Raw genomic sequence first — 21,254 nt, 5'->3', positions numbered from 1 at the left:
AGACATGGAGAAATTCAGTACGAGCCTTATTGTGGCATAATTTAGATACAGATATGCCTGGAACATCTAGAAATCTCAGATTATTTACAGGGTTGAGGAATGCGTGACTTGTATTACGAATACTAGTTCACCTCAAGTGGGGAATATGCAAAGTAATAGTTGATTAAACTTGCATACCTTTTGTGTTACGTAAATCAGCACAGAATGTGTTTCATTGCAATATGTTATGCTATTTACTTTAAGCCAAATATATGTGAACTTATTAAGCGATTTACTACTATTTACTAAAATAATCAGACTTTCTTCAAAAAAAGTTAAGATTTTTCCTCTTGATTCGGCACCCCAGGTACTACAGAAACTTTTGGATTTGTTTCTTGGTAATTTTATTGCAAAGATGTATGAGAGATGAAACTTTGAAATTGTGTGTGTTCATGTGTATATGTATATAGTGGAGCTTGTTATTTCTAAAGCAAGCTTATTTGTGAAGTCACAAGTTGCAAATATCTGCTAAGAAATTTAATGGTTATGTGCTGCTGTCTATAGAGCTGACCAAAATGAAAAGACAAATATAGCAATAATGCTTTGCACTTCAGGTATTCCAGATACTGAGTTGAATTTTCTTTAAAAAAAAAAAAAAAAGTATTTCTTATCTCATTTACTGTGAAGGTTACTGCAGGACTGAGAGGTCTTTATTTAACAAATCTAGTCATCACTGCTGAGTTAGGTAAATAAGGTAAAGTGCTTTTTAGCAAAAGAAGTGTGTTCAGATCTCAAATTTAAACTCTTACACATTCACATGTGCATAAAACATCTTGTGAAACAATTCGTGTGATCAACACCTTTTTTATGCAGTCAGCTGCAGTTTGATCTGGACTTTGTTTCACAGACTTAATAAAAAGAGAAGTAAAAGAGGTTGATATATCACATACAATAGTGAAAGTATCAAATTTCCTTGCACTTGGTCATAATGAAAAAACCTTTTTTAATTGTCACATACTCTTTGGTCCCCAATTTAAAACAAGCAAGCAAACAGAAACCACTGTTCAGGGAGGATACAGCTTTATGTTCTTGGCTGCCTTTGTGGTTGATCTATGCATAAAGTGTCTTTTTGGCTTGTCTCTTTACTCCTCGATGCTGCTGGAGGACAGCAGTGAGCAGGTACATGACTCCAACTCAGAAATCTGTTACAGTTTGGGAGAGCAGCCCTTGATCTGGAATCCCTCACACAGTACTCTTCATCAGCCTAAAAGGGAACTATGCCAAAAGACGCAGTTTTATTCTGTCAATAACAGAATTTTACTATGTTTAGTGAGAGAATATAATTAAGAGCAATACCAGGCAACAGTTAAACTATTCCCCTTCACAGAAATTTGAATGATTGTATGTAGCTTTGCAGTCATTTGTCAACCAGAATTTGATTAAATTTGAAGCAAGTCAGGTGGGTTAAAAAGAAGTTTTAATGTGATTTCTGAATAAATACTGAGCACTCTGCTACTGAAATCTTTCTTCCCTAATCTGTATTCCTCTTCTCTGCTACTTCCTACTACTGTTTTCATTCAAAGTAGATCACCTACGTTTACCACTCACTGCTCAGTGGAAACCTCTAATTATGGTATTAGACCTAGGTAGCGAGTGACTTCAAGCACTGGATGAAGAACAAGGTTATGCATGTGGCGAGTAAACCATTAGGCAGTGCTGCAGCCCAAGTGGAGGGCACTGGCTGCCTGCCACACCTTGGTAATGGCAGAGCATTGACCCTTTTGTTTTGTACTCTGCCAGGGAGAAATGGTGGTTTTCTTCTGGGAAGGAACCCCTGTCCTCAGCAAGGTACCTTGCTTTTAGATTGTCAGTTACGTAAGATGTGAAGTAGTTTCTGTTTCAGGGTTATTTTTGGCATTCACTATAAAAATTAAGTGGATATCGTGGAGCAGGTGTGTGCATGAGCGAGTGATTACAAGGTACAGGATTACACCGAGTTGGAGAACTGCAGGGTTCAAATGACTAAGCAAGATGCTCAGATCACCTCAAACAGCTACAAGCAGAAGATGCTACACCACCTTGTTTGCTAGTCTGAGCAGAGAAAGGGAAGTCTGTGCAGGATCTCAAGAAGAGTAGCTTAGTTGTGTGCTGGAGTTCCCGTCCAGAGACTCACCTTGAGCTGTTATTCAGAACCCACCTCTACCACAACAGTTTCTCAAGACTCTCCAGTCTCAGCATGTGGCTGATGGCCAAACTGCGCGTTAGGCTGAGAACTGGCATATTCTTTTTTAATTATGTGGCCACATGTAAACTTCAGCTTATTGAGGCATTGTGTGCTCCCAGGATACATGCTCTTGTTAAACCACTTAACTTACCTCTCTAAAGACATGAAAGTATGCAGTAAACATCGACAAACAAGTTGCCTTTGACCTTCCAGTTTTGTCCAAGGTGACCTTTTTGGATGTCTTCCTAGCAGGCTGGAATTTCAGAGGAGAAGCAGGACTTGAAGAGTGTATCTTGATTTTATACGGAACTCAGGGCGGACCCAGCATTTCTTAGAAATTTATCTCATGCAGAATGTAAAGGTTGTGATGACATTTCATGTGAACAGGCAAGGCTGAGTAATGCCTTTCTTCTTGTGTGGAAAGGCTCCCGATTACAAAGCATATATATAACACCAGATGGATCACAGACATTTGAGTATATCTCTGTGAAGTCCAAGCCTATCACATAGCTACTCCAGACATACCTGTCTCCCAGGTCTGCAAACCAGTATTCCCTGCTCAGCATTTTGTTTTATCCTGTAACTGTCTGAGTATTGATCATTTTGATCATCCCTGGGGAAAATGATAAATCCAGCTTCCCGTGGTTTATTCTCCTTACATGCAGTTAGTTTTCCCTCTAGACAAAGCTCTCCTAACATTTCATCCCAAGTCTTGTAAAAGTGGCATTTAGTTAAAGTAAATCATGAGCACATTCAAAATTATATTTTAAAGGAGTTAATACATTAATAGCAAGCAACAGTTAAAAGGATAGAGGCTGTAATAGATTAAAATGCATTTCCACTTAATTTAACTCTGTGATTGCTGTATTAATCACAAAGCAAGAAAAGGTGGTCTTCAGTGCCATGGGACGCCTTCTGCTACAGCCTGAGAGCAGTTGCAAGATGTTACTGTTCTCCTAACTCCCCTTACTCTTTAGGCTAGAATTTATCAGGGTTTAATATCCACGCCGATGCTGAATTTTGGTTTGGGGAAATTTAATCTTCACAGTCCAGCTGGAACAAGGAAGGCAGTATTTGCCGATCAGTATCTTTCACAATTTCCTTAAGTACCATTGGAATTTTTGAGCTGTGCTTTTTTTGTTTATGTTTTTATTTGTCCTTCCTCTTCCCTCCTACCACCTGTTTCCTTTGATATAATTTTTTGTAGTCCTGCAGGAAAATTCCTCTGATAAGCTGAGGTGCAAAAAGGAATGCTCAGAGCTCTCATTTCACCTTTTTTGCAAACTTTGTAAGGCAAGCTGGATTTTATGCTGCTGTGAATACAGTTCAGAGCAGATTGAATGGGGTCCCAGTTCCACTGATGCATTCTATAGGGAAATTCTATAGGGAATTCTATTTCCCTGGTCATCACAGCTCAATTTAAACCTTCATGAATGCAACGTGACTTTTAACCCAAGTCTACAGAAACTGTAGACTTGGATATCAGCAAGCGTAGGTAAAGGTACTAAACTGAATTAGAGCTTGCAAAGAAAATGTCAGAACTTGTTCTCCTACATCAAAGAAGGAGAAGGAAAGAAATTCAAAGACAAGGACAAAAATTTTCCATGGCCTCACTTATAAACTAATCCTTCCTCTCAGTTCTCAGTGAGGACACTGGTGTCAGCTGATACAGAGCAAAATTTGCATGCTCAGATCAGAAGGACATATATCTTCCACCACATCAGAATCTACAAAAAATTACATTTCCAATTGTATCAAGTTTTTCTTTAGTCCTAATATGTCAGAAATAGTGCTACATGATTGCAGAGTAGCAATTGTCCTGTTCATGTTTAATTATGAGGATAGTATGATTCACATGGAAGATGTAAGAGGAAATTTTGGAAGGACGAAATAATAAGGCATGGACGTAAATGTTAAATGCAATAAATGGGATTAGGTTTTAATGAAGGCTGCAGTTTACGCTTTCTTCAATAATTGAATTTTGTAGATGGAGTGTAACAAATCTCATATTTGGACTTTATTAGAGAAAGATCTGGCTAAAAGGGGGAGTATTAGACTAGGAGGTCCTAACCGTGAAATTCTCCATGGATTTTTATCTTGGGACCAGACTTTATTGTTTATTATTTATGGAAGCATCCATTAGTAAAAAGCAAGCGTAGGCTGGTTAAATTTGTTGATGATACAAACTTAGGAGTCATTTTCCAGACAGAATTATACAGGATCCACTGCATATCATTGGTTCAATTTCATCATATTTCTATTATGCTGTCCTCAAATAGCTTTTTAGTCATCCCATGATAGGCTGGAAGAATTTCTGCTGGATGCTCGCTGCTCAGGATTTGGCTATGACTAAGGAGAAAGGCAACAGGATGTATTAGATGATCGCGTAATAATTATGTGATTTGAGGGAAAGGAAATGCATCCTAAAATGTGATTGGTGAAATGAGAAATACTGTGTGCTGTTGCATAAGGCTGGGGAGAGACACGTTCTGGGCTACCAGGCAGAGCTTGGACTAGATGCTTAAGGAAAGACAAAAAAATAAATTAATTAATAGGTGCAGTTAGGCCTCAGTGTAATGCAAGTGAAATGAATTTAGTATTGAGAAAGACTAAAAAGTTTGCCTTTGTTAACCTACCAAAATAAAAGCTTACTGCTTTTTTTTTTTTAATTGTATTTACTTTACAGTAAGTAAATTCGATCTTTATTTTACTTACTAGGAAGGTAAATATTAAGGAGGGAAAATATTTTTCTTTCAGTATAGTGATAGCACAAGGTTAAATCGAGATGAATCGGCTGCTAGTGTGTTGGTGTGGAAATCACAGAATCACTTAGGTTGGAAAAGACCTCCAAGACCATCAAGCCCAGCCATTAACCTATAACCTAGCACTGCCAAGCCCCTAAGTGAACCCTGCCCCTAAGCACCACATCCACACAGCCTTCTAATACACCCAGGGATGGTGACTCAACTGCTTCCCTGGGCAGCCTGTTCTGATGCCTCACAACCATTTCTGTGAAGAAATGCTTCCTAATATCCAACCTGAACCTCCCCTGGCACAACTTGAGGCCATTCCCTCCAGTCCTATCACTAGGTACCTGTGAGAAGAGGCCAATCCCCAGCTCCCCACACCTTCCTTTCAGGTAGTTGCAGAGAGCAATGAGGTCTGCCCTGAGCCTCCTTTTCTCCAGGCTAAGTAACCCTGGTTCCCTCATAAGACTTGTTCTCTAGACCAAGAAAGAATCTCTCTCTTCCTCAATTTCCTCCTCTGGAATTATCTGGTGGCTGAGCTGTCACCCGCCCAAAACAATACACTGGGCTGGGGTCTTGCACACCTTAAGCGTGCCAAAGCTCCGCCAGCCTCAGCCACACTCAGACCATGATGGCAGCAGGGGACAAAGGGACCTCGTGGCTCTCAGCGCCAGCCCCTGAGTCCAGCATGGCTGCCCAAAACCTATCTGCCATGACTGACATCAGTCAAATCAGGACATTTCTGCCAGTAAGGACGTTCTGGAGCATGGTCAAGGAGAAAGTCTGGTCGCTGTAAGGTGGAGCTTGCATTGCATGAAGGAATTAATGCATATGGTTTCTTGGAGTAACAGCAGTCTGGATGTGATGACCTTGGAAGTCCCTTCCAATGTTACGCTCCTTCAATGTAAAATCAAACAACCCCCCCAAACAAATAAAATAAACCTAAATGTTAAATAATAACCTAGCAAAGATTTTAGATCTCCTGAGTTAATTTAGGCTTATAACTGCCCTGTCTTGCTAAGATTTTTCTTTTAGTATTGTGTTAGGTTTTATAAGGTATGATTGCATTAAGTGGGGAACTGAAGGTATTCTTTAACCTGTAATAATGCTGTATTGCAAGTTGCTGTATTAATTTGGGGTATCAGTGAGACTTCCATATTATTCTTCAAAGCACGTGAAAAACAAATAGGAAAACATAGGAAGATCTACAAATACTTCCCCAAAAGGAAGCCAGAGCCTGAAGGCTTCACTGGGGGGACTCAGAAACATAAATCTACCACATGGCAAAGCTGTTAAAAATTTAGTTTTCCTGAAAACTACATCTGCTTCATATAGTTGGTGCAATTTAGTTGGTTGGTTGGTTGGTTGTGGTTTTTTTTGTTTGTTTGTTTTTTTGGCATTGGGTAAAATGCTTCTTTTTAGCAGCTACTAACGACCATGTCTTCTGTGGTCATCATGGCCTATCCATGTGGAACAGGCCATAGATAAGACTAATTGGTATTGGCAGAATGAGTTCAGGTTTACCCTGCTAATTATAATGTCAAGAATAAACCATTTTTAGGCATTGTCCATTTTCTATCAAATGTATTTATACAACGCTGTGTCACTTTAATTAGGAATCTTGTAGGTTCAGGCTATGCTGGATCAGTTCTGGAGGACACCTGCTGCTTTTCTTATAATTGGACAATGACCTTAAATCATAACTGAGATAGATTTCCAGTGTTTCACCCCTTACAGTTTAAAAATAAAAAAAGAAAAGAAGAAAAAAGGTTCAATTGACTAATTTCTTATCAGTACACAATTAAAGTATTGAGTTTGAAGGAGGCAGAAAATGTGTGTTGTTGGTTTTTATTGTTCTATTTTTATTGTTTTTTTTTTTTTCTATCTAATGACCAACATAGTTTGGAACTCATTGTGTGAAGGTGCATTGGAACCCAAAGCTCCAAGTACACAGAACCAAAGCTTGTAGAGGAAAATCTATGCCTTGGTTATTAAATGCAGTTCTTCTGATGCCTCTTTTGGCTCAAGAAATCTTCCAGATTGCTGATTTCTGAAAGTTAAGGGAGTATAATACCCAGGGAAGGACTCTATTTCTAATTCTGTTTTCTTAGTGAGTACAAGCTACTGTGGAAGAAGGTTTAGAGACTATGGTATGACCCAATACTGAAAGTCTTACATTCTTAAATGAGTCTTACCGTCATTTATTATATTTAAGATCAACTCTTTTAGGGTGCTGGGAAAGTAATATTGTGTGTATACAACACCACTACACAACTAATACAACTGTAGTCAGTAGTGCATGTATAATGACTATAGTTGGAGATTCTGCTAATTAGTAATGTAACATTATAGCAGGTAGTCTTTAAGGAAACTCTTATTCCTGCTTTTGTTACCTATTTGTTTTTTCCAACTCTCTCTACATGTTTTCTGTTTATCAGGACTAGAAATTATAAAGAGAGGGCCAACAAGAATGATCAGAGCTACAGAACAGCTTCCATATGAGGAGTAACTACATTGACTGGGACCTTTCGGCTTGGAAAAGAAACAGTGGGAATGCTGGGTACAGTAAATGCCTATAAAGTCACCTTGAGAAGGTGACAAGGGAGTGGTAATTGATCTCTCATAATACAAGAACTAACCAGTATCAAGTGAAAATACTATTGGCAGGTGTCAAACAGAGCACTTCGCACAGTGTCAAGTAAACAGTGAAAGCCGTAGGAAGCTGGATGCCAACTGGTTACTTGGATTCTGTAGGTGATTAGATATAGATGGATTTTGCTCCCATTAATGAGGTATCACGTCTGGAGCAGGAGCTACACTGGAGGCTGAGAAAATACGATGAGGAAATAAACGCTACTTGCTTACTTCATTCTCTACTTCTGTGCCAGGTGTTCAGCTTGGGAGCCAGGTACTTAGCTGGATGAATATTCGTGTACTTAGCTAGGTGAATGTTCAGTCTGAACTGGCAGGGTCTTTACAGTGGTTTGTTTCCTAAATTATCTCCAAATTTATTTTATTCCACAGATTACTCAGGAAATGCCTCTTCATTTTCCTTCTGTCTCACCCTTCCTGTCTGACTTTTTATTTGGTGGTTCTTTTCTTTTCCTCTTGGTCCCAGACTTCCTCTTCAAGTCTGAGAACCTGGGAATGTCGTTTTTACTCTAATAGCCTGAGAATGAAGATAACTACAAAAGTTACTATAAAGGATATAACATTCTTTGAACAGAAATCTGCTCTGATTTTGTCAGCTTATGTTTTTGTAGGTGGATCATTTCCTTTACTCAACCTAATTTCAAGGTTCATTTTGCATCCTCTTCCTTGGTGTTTTTAATGCCAGCATTTCTCCCAGCGCTAAAAGATTTATTACTTGCTGCAGATGGCAACTGACCTGAATCTTATTAGTTTTGCTGCATTCCACAGAGATTTGCTAGACAATAATTAAACAAGTTATCCTTTTGTAACTTTTTAATTAATTAGGAGGGGTTTTGTGAATGCTGGTGATCAGCAGCATGAAAGAAATCAGTCTTCAGAAATAGAAGATTTTAGTCTAAACACTGAAAGTTTTATCCTCAACAATGATGAGTAAAACCTTTTAATTTTCCTTATTGAAGGCTTCGATACAGGTTGACAGGAATTCACCCAGAAGAGCTGCTGACGTGCCCTAAACTGAAGGATAAGCATGTCTTCCAACTTCTGTCTCCTGTTGACAAGGAAGGCTGCAGTCTGCCAGCTGGAAGCGTGCTTATGCTAACAACAGATGGAGGCAGGTCTTGCAGCTTGGTGTGCAAGAACGTGGCAAAGTACCCCCCATTTTATTTATTTATTAGCATGACAGTACTGCTTCCTTCAAACTTTACATAGCTGCCATTGAAAAGTTTCTTGGTGGTGTGATTTTATTGCTTTTTTTTCCCCTTTTCCATCTCTAAAATCCATCAGGAAGTATTAATATTGGGCAAATACACAGCAATATCGGTAGATGGAAAAATGGGCTCATTTCATGTGCATCTGCTGGTAGCTCAGCAATTTCAAGTAATTTCTTGGTTTGGCATTAGTGTTCCAGAACGGGACAGAAAATATATTTATTGGAAGTATTGAATCTAGGTATGGGGAAGGCTTAGGTTAAGACAAGTCTGTGTGCCAATTTCTCCTGTAAGAAAATAGAAAATTAACTTAGGTTTTGGGAATAAAGTACAAGTTTCCAAACTTTGTAGGTTACAGTGATTGCACGTTTTGATGATAAAGGGAAATCTTGTTACTTCATAAAATTAATTATTTTTAACTGGCTTACTGGCCATTTATTAATATTTAAAAAACACATAAAACACTATTGAATAGATTGTCACAACTACTATAAGAAACAAGTGTAAAAGCATGATAATGTGCAGTAGAGAATACTGTCACGTCAGGGTACATATTTCCTAAGTTTTCTATTAGAGCTCTTAAAGATCTCTAAAAAAGGATTTTTATTTACACATTTTAAAATGAAATTTCTGTAATTTGCTACCTCTGTGTTTTTTCTTTTTTTTATATTTACTTAGTACATTGCATTATGTTTCAGTGGAACTTGGTGATAACAATTAAAAAGGAGCTTCTAAAAATGGATGGCCATAATGAGCTAGATGATATTGTGATTTTTCTGAAGTATAGCAATGTATCCCATTGTTATAACCTGAGAGTTTAAGTGCTTTGGAATCATCAGGTTGCACTGTGAAATGGAGAAAATGAGTGGCTCTTTACCTTCAGCATGGGCAGACTATTCTGTATCTTACACCAGGCTATTATGCATCTTTACATTGCTTTAGGGATTATATTCATTCTAAAAGGATTATGTTTCCACATTGAGATCATTGCATGGCAAAGCAAGTCAAATGGTCTTACTTTACAGATAGATTTTGTGTATTGAAGTGGAGCTTCCGTTACAATTACCGTATCATCTGAGAAAATACTGCATCGTATGCAGTTCTGCTCCTGTTTCACAGGGCGCATGGTTAGTTCAAACAATCCCAGTGTTTGATTTTAGTGAACTACTGAACATGAGGAGGGAAGTGGTGGCGTCACCGTCCCTGGGGTGTTTAAGGAGAAGTTGGACGCGGTGCTTAGGTTTAGTGGGTGACTTTGGTGGTAGGGGGTGGTTGGACCAGATGGTCTTGAAGGGCTTTACCAGCCCTAATGGTTCTGTGATTCTATGAAAATACCTATTGTCCTATACATAATGGAGGGAATATGAACTGTACCCTAAAATACAGTGTTTTCTGCTTCTTTGTTCACATTTCTGTCAGCAAGCTCTTGAATTAAGCAGGCATTTCATGGCCAGATCTGTGTAGCCCTGCACTTGTCAGACAGACACTGTTTAACAGCCTCCCTGTGTAGAACAGCTATTTTTGGAAAGCACATCAGAGAAATTAAAAAATCTTTAAAAATACTCTTGGCTTTCGAGGGCACGATTCTTCTAATTTTAGTGAAAATACAAAACTGAAGGAGAAACACAGGAGCCTTTCCCCACTGTTGAGTGAGCTTTAGCTCTTGTTGTTTCCTCTCAACATTGTATACATTAAAGAAACTGCAGAAGTTTTCCTTAAGCATAGACGTACCCTTATCCCCTGGCAGTTGTTGCAGTGTTGCCTAACGTGCTGCGAGCCTCTGCGATGGATTTCTGGCAGGACCAGAAGTAGTGGGATTAATGCACACATTGCAGGTTGTGTGGCTCCTGCTGTGGTCTGAGAGTAGGGGAGCTGGGACTCAGAGGGGCATTTGCCAAGGATGGGCAGGTGGGGGCTTGGGATGAACAAAGAACAAAAATAAATGTAAAAAATCAACATAAATGGAGGAAAACAGTTATTGCAAATAGTAGAAACGCTGATAAGAAATATGGAAATTCATAATAATGGAGAAATACTCCGTGTACTTTAGTTTCCTAGTGTGTTTACCCAATACTAAGGAAAAATCAAAAGTACAATTCCACACTTCAGTTACCTCATTTGGGCTCATTAAATCTTATCTATAACAAATAATCCTGTGGTAAAATTAATTCCTGTCTGTATTTGTAGATATTAGATTTATCCCAATATTTCTTACACCGAACAATTCTCTCGAGTCTACTGATGGGAGACAGTAAAGCACTTGGTGGTTGAATTATGGAAAGCCCCTTGTTGTGCAGCTACAAACAAGCTGCTGCATGACATTTCCCCCTCCCTAAAGACAGGGATAAATATTTACTTAGGGTCATTATGGAATTTAATACTATTTTTGGGATATCTAAGAAGGTGGTGTTTAATCACTCGTCCTCGTGACTTACGTGTACAGGGAGTTCTGTTTCAATTTGGTTTTATTACCTCCATGGAGTTAATTAACTTTGTAGCTCGTAGGAGCATAGTTTCCAAAGAATAACAAGCAAGCAACACCAATCAGTGAAAACCAAACACAATTCTCTGAAGAATGTGAGAAATGTCTCATGATGTTCCACAAGTGAGAAGTTGTCTGTATCCCTTTCACTGATACCACCGGTCTGCACACCTCCCTTTTGCCTACAGGTAATATTAACATGTGGCAGAAGTTTCACAGCAGCATTTTCAAGGCTTTTTGCTACTCTCCTATGACTGCGCTTTCTTTTCTCCCCTCATTTTCATTTGCAGTTTACCTTTTTAAGGAAAGAAACGTGTTTGTTTTTGTTTCATGTTGGCAGCCCATCAAAGCAAGTCCTTTATTTTCTTTAGAAGATTATCAGTCAGATGCAGAGTTGTGATGGCATTTCTAGAGCTGTTCCTACCAAGATCTATGATCCTGTCATAAACAGACCCTAATGTACTCTCTTACAAAGATGTCTTATGTGTAGAATGAACTTAAAGGCACAGAAAATGTTGTTTAATCCCAGCAGAGTTGCTTATTTCCAACACTACAAACCTCGGAGTGCCACCACACTGAATTACATAGCAATACCCATTACATGAAGGTGAGGTCAGATACGTTTTGTCTTCTTTAGAGAAGTCTTGAAGGCACGTTAAATTAGCAGTGTGTAGTACTGGGTTTGTTTGTGTGTGTCTTTGTAGTTCTGAGGATCCCTTAAATGTAGGCAGAATCCACACATGACTTGGAATTCTTGAATGTATCACTGAGCTGTGGAGTAGGAGGAAAGAAACCAACTCTGTTGGTTTCTCCCAGGCTTTCTGGTCTGGTGTAAGGAAGCAGCTGAGATGTTTCTGGACCTTGAGTCTGGATTTCCTGTGTTTAATCTTGAGACCACTTGTCAGTCTTGATGTTTATCTAGTCTTCTCTGAAGTACTAGCCACTGCGAGAAGAGATTGGAGATCTGTCTTCTAAAAATGAAACTCTATGGAATTGTGGTGGTTTGCTGTTCTTTTTTTTTTTTTTTTTTTTTCACAGACAGAAAAAGAAAGTGAAGGCAATAATTACTTTATTTAGGGAGAATCTTTGTGAGGTAAGTCTCTAAGTTCAGCCTTTCTTGAGTTTTGATTCCTAAAAGAGCAGAGCAGTCAAATATAGTGTTAGCTTCGTTCAGGCAGATATGTGTCAAGTATGAGGTCATGAGATTGCAAGGGAACCTCTTTGGAAGAAAAAAGAAGTGGTTTTAGGATATACCTTGTTGCCAGAGAGACTGCATTTTTTCCATCCCAAACTATACCATGTATAGCTGGGAAAAATATTTCTCTCATTAAAATTTCCAAGAAATTTAAGTTAGAGAAGTAGTAACTTACTATTAATTGGCCCCAGCAAAGCCTGTCATGAGAGCCTACAGTGGCAATGGTATTTTGATCTCTGGTGCTGAATTTGTTTTAAATATTGTAGTTCTCTACTACTTGATGCCAGCTCAAAATTTCTGGAGTGCCAAAAGTTCACCACGGCTCCATCAAGGAGATAAGTGCCTCTTCCCCCATCCTGTGATCGGAGAGGTGTCTCACCCAGCAAGGTCTGAGCTGAGGAGATGGCTGCAGTTCGGTTTTGTGATTCATCATGACTTGTCGTGAGTAAGGCTTAGGGCTGTGAGGAAGGAAGAGCAGGGGAGGCTTTGGGCAGAATTGGTTGTTCCCTTTGGTCAGATCAGGCTTACTGGCAAGAGGTTTCTCAGCCCTGGGGTTGAAATGTTCATGCAAAGACCATTGAGCTGGGCCAGATCTGTTTAGGCAATGTGGCTTGGATGGCAGGTTTCTGTTTGATTCTTCCCGCAGCCTTGTCCTTCTAAGAAAAGGAGTGTTCTTCCTATTGTTGCACGCTTTGACGTGCCCATGACACTTAAGACTTGCTGGAGTTGTACTCTTCTTTTCCACTTACCTGTCCCAGCTGTGAGTCCCAAGACGCAGTGGCCAAGAAAACTTGGTAGTTTGTGTATCAGGCAGTGTTACTGTTCTCGAGAGTAGTACCGACTGGTCAGTTTTGCCACAGGTGGTTAGTTTGGGAGATAACCACAGCATTCACAAGGTTTATAGCGTGTTTTGATGGTGACTGCACAGGAGAACAGAGTTTCAAACTAATTTTATCATCTGTGGTAAGTCTTTATTGTGATGGGCTCAGTCGTACTGTAAGTAAACACAGTAAGCACTTTGAAGAATGGTGTCATGAGGCACTTCGTGGAATTGCCAAGAGCTTGTGATCCCTGTTGTTCGGCATGTTGATTGCACATAGATTGATGTGGTATTTTTGCTTGGTACTTTGTGGAATGTTAATTTTAATGACACTTTCAGTACAGACAATTTTTTTCTTATTCTTGTCTCCAAATAGTAACATCAAAAGAGTGATGAGCACCTGGTTAAGCTGAAAATAAGCCCTCACAACACTTTCACCTTCCCTCAGTGCTATGCTCTTTTTTTTTTTTTTTTTTTTTTTTTCTTAGCGTCTGAAGAATCACAGCTCTGGAAGGATTTTGGGTACTGTCTTGCACCCAAATCTCATTTCTGTTTGAAATTTAGTACGTTTTCATTCAACCTTCTAAATTAAAAGGTGCTTTAATAATCTCCCTTTAAACGTCTTACCTTTCAAGGTATTGAATGTTGACAGATCGTGTGAGATGTTACTAAAACGGTCTGAACTGAACATGTTTTCTTTGAATTTCTGTTTACAAAGTATGCATATTTTATACACTTACTTAAAAGGAGAATATTCCAATTACGTGGGAGGAGTTCTGCTTTGAGTTTTAAGGTCTGTTACATTATTTTCTTCTATGTCTACAAACCCCTCAGGAGATGAGAGCATATGGAGTTATATAACTCTTTATGGAGTTATAAAAAGATTTTCTGTCTGTCATCAAGGACAAGGAAAATCTGAAATTCTTTTGACCTTTGAAAATAAATTATTAGGAAGTTGGTCTTTTCTGGATACGTAATCAGTTTCCTGAAACATTCACACGGTGCACTTCTCATAACACATGGCTCTGTGGTTAGCGCTTGGACATGCCAGTACCTGCTTGCAGTGTCTCACTAGGATTATGCCATAAACACTTCGTGCTGTAATAGTTGCAGCCAGAGCTTTTATGAATGATATTTATGCTTGGAAGAAACCTGACATGGAGATGGGTGCTGAAGAAATGCTTCTGGATGCTTAATTTGGGAACTAAGGGGGAAAAAAGATGGGGGGTTGGGAAAGAAAAGTTATTTTATGCAGAGGTGTTTTGCTGAAGTATATCAGAAGTGTTTCAAGGTTGATTGCCATCTTCATGCATACTTTGTGATACACTTATATGAAACTGTGAATTTCAGCACGTTTAAACAGACATATGTAATATATAATATAAATGATATTAGATAAACTACAGTGGTGCCAGTAACAGCAGTCAATGAATTCTTACAGTGTTTTTAGCACTTTGCAGCTGTTGACCACATGAATATATTGTGGCAGTCTTAATCCTTCTGACTGATTATCTAAAGGTGAGGAGTGCTGTAGCTACCTGCTTCAAAGGATGATTAAAATTTGCTCTTGTATGTAACAAAATTGCATTGTTGTTATGATTTTATTTTCCATATATTAAAAAAAATGGTCAGGTTTTCCGAGGTTGCAGTTGAGCAGTGGTTCCTCTTGTTCAGATCAATTCCTTAAAGATTAACCACAGTATGCACTTTCCATCTGTATCTCAGAACTAACATTTGAAAAGATTTAAGTGCCATTTTTGCCAAAGATTTTTTTGCCATAGGCTGGAAGTTGTCCTCATTTGTGTGTTATGGCAATACAGTGCCCATCAATAGACATCTGATAGATTTATTTAGATTTATTGTCAGAATCTAATCTAGATTTATTTAGATGCCTTTAATCAGAAGAGACAAGAAGGCTCCTGTCATCTAACCATCATTCAAGGTGGGGTTCTTGAAGTGCAGTTCTGCATGTAGCCTGCAAAAAGACTCTTTCTAAGCCTTTCCCTTACTTGGAAAGACTCTGGAAAGTCCTTTGAGGTATGTTTTCTCTGGGAGCGAAGCATCTTTAATTTCAGCAGTGGTAAGACTCTGGACAGATGGGCCAGCATCTAAGTGTGGAGAGCCAGAAGGAGGTCTGCGAGCGTTGAGCTGACAGTGCTCTTTTTCGCATCCCATCTTCATTCTCCTCACTCTGAAGCGAGATGTCTCGTACATTAAACAGCTGTTTCACTGTAGACCTTGGGTAACTGCTGCTGGTGTGGAAACAAAACTCCAAAGTCAGGTGTTTAAAGGTTATATCCAAATGTCCTCCCATCTATTTTGCAATTCATATCTCCAGTGAGTTTTTGTTTTTCGTTTGTTTGGTTTTTAACCATGTGTCTTTCCCTGCGAATCAGCAGCGTAAAGAATCTGAAAATATGGGTAATCTTTACAGGATCTTGTAAAGCAGAGGCAGTAGTATTTTTGGAAAACGTGTTTGCATATACGAATAAACAGAGAAGCGATTTAACGTTGCCAATATGTGTGTGTTGGCATGTATGTTAGCTTGCCATCTGCTAGCTTTGTTACTGCTTTGGGGAAAGCAGTGAAAAAAGCTCTTGAAATTTCATCGGTTCAAAGCCTTGAAGTGAGATGTATGTCAGAAAACAGGAAGCATTTCGTAGTAACTTTCTTTCGAAGTGCTGTGCATTTTAAAACAGCTCGTTAATATCTTCTTTAAAGAATTATTTATTTCCATGGCCATTTTTTCACCGAACAATATGAATCTTTGAAGAACCCCGTAACAGTTCTTTGAAAGTGTTAATGTTCAATAGAATTGGTTAGAGATTTTTTTTAGATAACCTTTTAATGTTATTTTGGGGGCTTGCATTCAGAATTTTGGCTAATTCTTGCACTCATTGATTTAAAAATGAGATTTTGTCAAAAGCTTCCCAATTAAAACTTCCTACTTGAAACCCAAACCAGTTGTTACTGCAAACTGCATTTCCTGCAAGGGTGAACACGCTGACCTTTATACAGCACCTTTGAGCATTTCTGAAAGTCACTCCTGGTTCTGTCTGGTGTATCAGCACAGCTTTGTAAACAAGATTGTTCCCTGCAATTTCTCCTGGTTACCTTGAGGCTGTAATATTTTATTCTTTTCCCTTTCAAGCACTGAAAAATGCTAAGTTGAAATCATACACTGTTTAAAAACAAATCTCAGCTGTTACTCCTTTGTCATACAAAACCAGCATGTTTTTATTAGCAGTCCCAATCTTGGTTTTAGAACATCAGCAAGATGAAGCATGAGTCTTTTTGGTAGCTGTAGGAACAGCTTCAGTATGAGAACCTGTAAGTGACATTGAATCCTATTTGTTTACCGGTGAAACAGGGCAGTATTTGGTTCACACAAAGTACTGTGAGCAACATGCTTCCTGCCCTGACTGCAAACAATCAGCAGCAACAGGAAACTACTTTGCACCAGCCTTGAAAGCCAAGACAGCTTGTTTGAAAGCAGAGCATAAAGCAATCTGGCTGAGGAGTTGTCTCAGCTAACTCTTGCACATCTGGGAAGCAGGTTTTTGTGTTTCATAATGTCCTTGCCAAACTGGTAGGAGCTGGGTGTGTCTAGATCTAATTTTGTCTCAAGAAACCAAGCTTTGATTTTACAAATGATGTGCTTTATTTGTAAAAATCTTCAAAATCTTCAGTCTTTTTTTGTTGGCTTTTTTTTTTTTTTAGGAGGTCCAAACATATGGGCCATCACCTTGGAAGAGCGGACCAAGCATGACAAGCAGTTTGATAGCCTTAAACCCACAGGAGGCTACATTACAGGTTGGTCTGGGATTCTGCATTACACATTAACTGCTGTGTACACAAAGTATCTTTGTGAAACTGTTTGAAAACTACATCCTATTCCAGCCCTTTGTTGTGTGACTAATAACCATACTCTTCAGGCAAACAGCCACAGGTTATTACTAAACTTCTATGAGCTTTGGACTAAAGTCTGGCACAGAAACACTTATTAACCCCATCACTTCTGCAGCCAGCAATTGTGTGCTGTCATTCTGTCTAGTTTCAAAAACCAGAGTATCAGGCTAAATCTGTGCTCAGATGGGAAGCTGCCAAGAAACACTTCTAGTAGCTATTGTGACAAGTGATACCAGAAACACAAGTGGCTCTCTTCTGTCTGAATAGTGCTAGAGAACACTGTGCTGTTAGATATCTTTGTTATGGGGGGGAGGCAGGGAGAGTTACTGACAACTCTTCCTTGTTAAGGACTGCTTGAAATATTTTAACCCTTGGGCCTTCAGCAAATTCTGGACAGGCTCATGGCATTTTACAGTTGCCTGCTGTCAGTTACAGTTGAATTGAACTTTTTCTTCTCTGGAACAATTGTGTCATGTTGCTGTGCCCTTCAGAATCTGCACTTTGTAACATCAAGAAAAGCCTTGAGTTCAGTGGTACAGATGACTTAAATTAGGAATGCATTGTTCTTTGTGTGTGCAGGGGTACTGAAGATGAGCCCTGATCACCTCCGCCTGCCTAACTATCTGCTGACTAACGCTAGTGCCCCTGTTTTTCCTCTGTTTGGTCTGAAAAAGACAGAGGAAAGAGAGAGAAGTTGTCTGTTGGGAACATGCCCATCTTCTGGCTAAGATAATCCCCTGCTCTGACCAAACAGCACTGGGAGATTGGTGTTCATTTTACCACCAGCTGGAAAAGTATGCAGTCCTGGGGACTACCTTTAGGCCACACCATGTCTGCAGGCTTTATTATTTGTTTGGCGAGTGTTTGAAATGAAAGACTATATGTGAATAGAAGGGATGAAAGTTCTGAAAGAATACCCTGAAGTCTTGGCTTTAAGAGTCTATCATTCACTCATAGATAAGCATAAACACCACTGTCTGTGGTTTATCATATCTGTACCAATTAATGTGAAATTCAGTATGGATGTGCACAACAGTTCCTGTTCCTTTCCTGAAATACTGAATTACTGGATGCTTCTGTGATGGAACAGAATTTACTTAGAACATGATATTTTCCAATTTTTTTTCTAGAGTGGCAGTACTGGCTCAGGTTAGATTGGATAAAGGAGAACGAAAGAAATAGCGTGCTCATCCTTTCCTGTAAAAGTAATTGGGTCAGGATTAAATTTTTGGTCATTTATACTGTATGATATTTCTTTACATCTTGCATTTGTTAAACTGTTGGCAGCTGTTTTTTTTTTTTTTTTTTTGACCTGTTAAAGTTTTTTGTAGCTATTTGAATCCGCTTCGCAGAGCAAAGATTCAAGATTACAGAAGGACGTTTGATAATTGCTGTCACCAAGGAAGGAGTTGGGTGGTAGGAACCTGGAAAGTTTAGCATCTGCTGTGGTGGTTTGTTCGGAAGATCTGGTCCCACATGGGGGTGCTGAGGTCATATGAAAGTTCTGATATTCATAAGGTCCACTCCACATCTCTAGTGTAAAAGTCCCTTTCTTTCTTGTTTGTCATAGGTGATCAAGCACGTACCTTTTTTTTGCAATCGGGTCTACCAGCTTCAGTCCTTGCTGACATATGGTAAAGTATTCTTTACTTTTTATAAGAGCTAATAGCTTCCAATAGTTGGGAAGTTAATAGCTTCCAAATGCCATCTCTGGCATGTTGTATTTTCTAAAATGTGCTTTCAACAGTCAAAGAAGGAGTGTTGTCTTAATCATTGTTTTAATTTCATTAAATTTAGAGGAAGGATTGAACTCGTGTACCAACACTTAATTAAAAAGCAGTATCTTTCTAAATCTTTCTTACAATGTTAATTCAAATCCGCCCATCTTGAACACCGCCTTTTTAAACTGTAGAAGCGCTTGAAGCTAAAGGTGCTGCAAAATTGCAAGGCACTAACAGGGGAAAGCACCTGTTGGACTGCCGCAAAAGTCAAACCATGTTTTAATGTTATAAATAATAATATGGAATAAAGAGTTTAACAAATTTCTGGAGATGACGAAAAGAATGGTGTCTAAACCACCAGTAAACACTAAAAAATGTCAATAAGATTAACTGTGGGAAAAATTAGACGCTACTCAGCTAGGAGTGGAAACTATACTGAAACTAGAAAACAGATAAAAATCTGAAGCTACAGAATAGGTCAGTTATAATACACTGTAAGATATCAACCCAGTACTACAACATGGGAACTGGAAAAAGTGCTGCTCTTAGCAGCATGTAGTTACAAGACTTAAAACAGAAATTTTCTTTGTAACTTCTCATTCTTCACCAGAATGCTGCGTTTGCTTCAGAGTACTTCATTGTTAGCAGTACACACACATGCTAAAAGTCACAGAGTGGAGGACCATAATAATTAAGAGGAATTCACCTATGGAAAATGTTAAAGAAAACATGTATTTTGAAATAATGCTAAGTTAGTTTCTTTGTCAGAAACTTAATGTGCATGAAAAAAGTGACAAGGAAGTTTTTGCATTGATCTTGCTAGTAGCATAGAAAGGAGCATAGCTGAGGTGTATCTGTAGCAACAAGTGAACAGAGGACTCCAGGCAGAAGACTGCTGCTTTTCCAAATATCTTTCTGCTTTCTCAGGTGCTAAGTATTTAATACACAGTAACTTTAAAACTGAACTTGGTAGAAGTCATTTAATATAGTAAGACAAACATTATGCTTTGAAATTATGCGGACTTTTGAGGGTTTCAGTGTAAACAAAAGCAGAAAATACAGAAAAGGTTGCAGCATGTTTGTTGTTTTCTTGGATATAAACAGTAAATAAAATGGATGGAAAAGCTTCTCATCAAGTGAAGAACTTTAATTTACATTTCTCCCTTGTGGGCTTTTTTTTTTCCAAAGGGCACTGTCAGATCTGAACAAGGATGGAAAAATGGATCAACAGGAGTTCTCCATAGCCATGAAACTCATCAAGCTGAAATTACAAGGACAGCACTTGCCTATGGTTCTCCCTCCTGTCATGAAACAATCTCCAGTACTTTCACCGCTAATGTCAGCTCGCTTTGGTACTTATTAATATGTTATTACTTAGGGTTCAGAGAGAAAAAACACAGTTGATCTGCAGTCAAGTATAAGTATCATTAATCTGACCAGTTGTTGAAGCAATCGGTTAAAACAAACCAAAAAACAACAACAAACCAACCACCATGACTATGCTGATGTAGGAAATTCACAAAGCCTTTCTTGAGACAGAGCAAATTGTATATATTTTTGATAATTTCAAAGATATTTAATAAAAGCTTTTAGTGAATTTTGACATGAGGTTTAAGAAGGCCATTCACATCTCCCATCTGACTTGTGGAGTGTCCTCTTATACTGAAGGCCTTTTTTTGTCTCCCTCCTACTCATTCACCAAATTATATTTATTATTTTTTTTTCCCTTTTTAAGTTAAATTTAGCAGAAGTCAAAGTTTTGGTACAACAGTTATTTTAAATATTTTTTTCAAAAGGAATCTGATTGTTCACTAACTATATGATCAGTTCAATATAATTACTTTTAACTTTTTTTTTCCTCTTCTGTGTTTTGGGTTTCAATGTGTGTGTCAGTTGAGGTATTGTTGTTTTGTATAAATAAATACACACCGTGACTTCAGCTAGGTTACAAAATGCAGCATATGCTTCTGTATATACACACTGAAATTAAATGTTTGTATATGTTAATTACACAGGTGATGTAAAATGGCTGACCAACTCTAAATCTTGTGTGTTTGCGTACAAGTGCCTGCATTTATATATAGCTGTGGTTGGCATACGATTACTTAATATTAACCTTTCATCATTTCATCTGCATTCAGTCCTCTTCAACAAGAGTTAGCCAGTAATTCAGGTGTCTTAATGAGCTTCAGACAACTGATTTAAGAAATCCTTTGTTGGGCATGTGACCCTCAGAATGTACTTCTCACCCATACAGATACTCCTAGGGCTGAGATTTGGGAGAAACTTAGTTCAGCATGAGCTGATCTTTGTAGAG

The 21,254-nt window shown here is 38.6% G+C and overlaps 1 protein-coding gene across 6 annotated transcripts in view; it reads left to right on the top strand.

Moving 5' to 3' along the window:
* The window catches only part of ITSN2 (intersectin 2), a 79,713-nt gene that overhangs the window by 13,709 nt on the left and 44,750 nt on the right, over positions 1 to 21,254 (top strand). For all 6 annotated transcript variants that reach the window (XM_035322166.1, XM_035322169.1, XM_035322170.1 and 3 more), the window contains exons 3-5: positions 17,028 to 17,120; positions 18,787 to 18,850; positions 20,126 to 20,289. In XM_035322166.1, the coding sequence (XP_035178057.1) occupies positions 17,028 to 17,120; positions 18,787 to 18,850; positions 20,126 to 20,289 (321 nt within the window). The remainder of the gene's footprint in view (positions 1 to 17,027; positions 17,121 to 18,786; positions 18,851 to 20,125; positions 20,290 to 21,254) is intronic.

The sequence above is a fragment of the Oxyura jamaicensis genome, chromosome 3, assembly GCF_011077185.1.
Source record: "Oxyura jamaicensis isolate SHBP4307 breed ruddy duck chromosome 3, BPBGC_Ojam_1.0, whole genome shotgun sequence".
Lineage (NCBI taxonomy): Eukaryota > Metazoa > Chordata > Aves > Anseriformes > Anatidae > Oxyura > Oxyura jamaicensis.
Note: the sequence above shows the minus strand (reverse complement) of the source record. Positions and strands in the feature narration are given on the sequence as shown.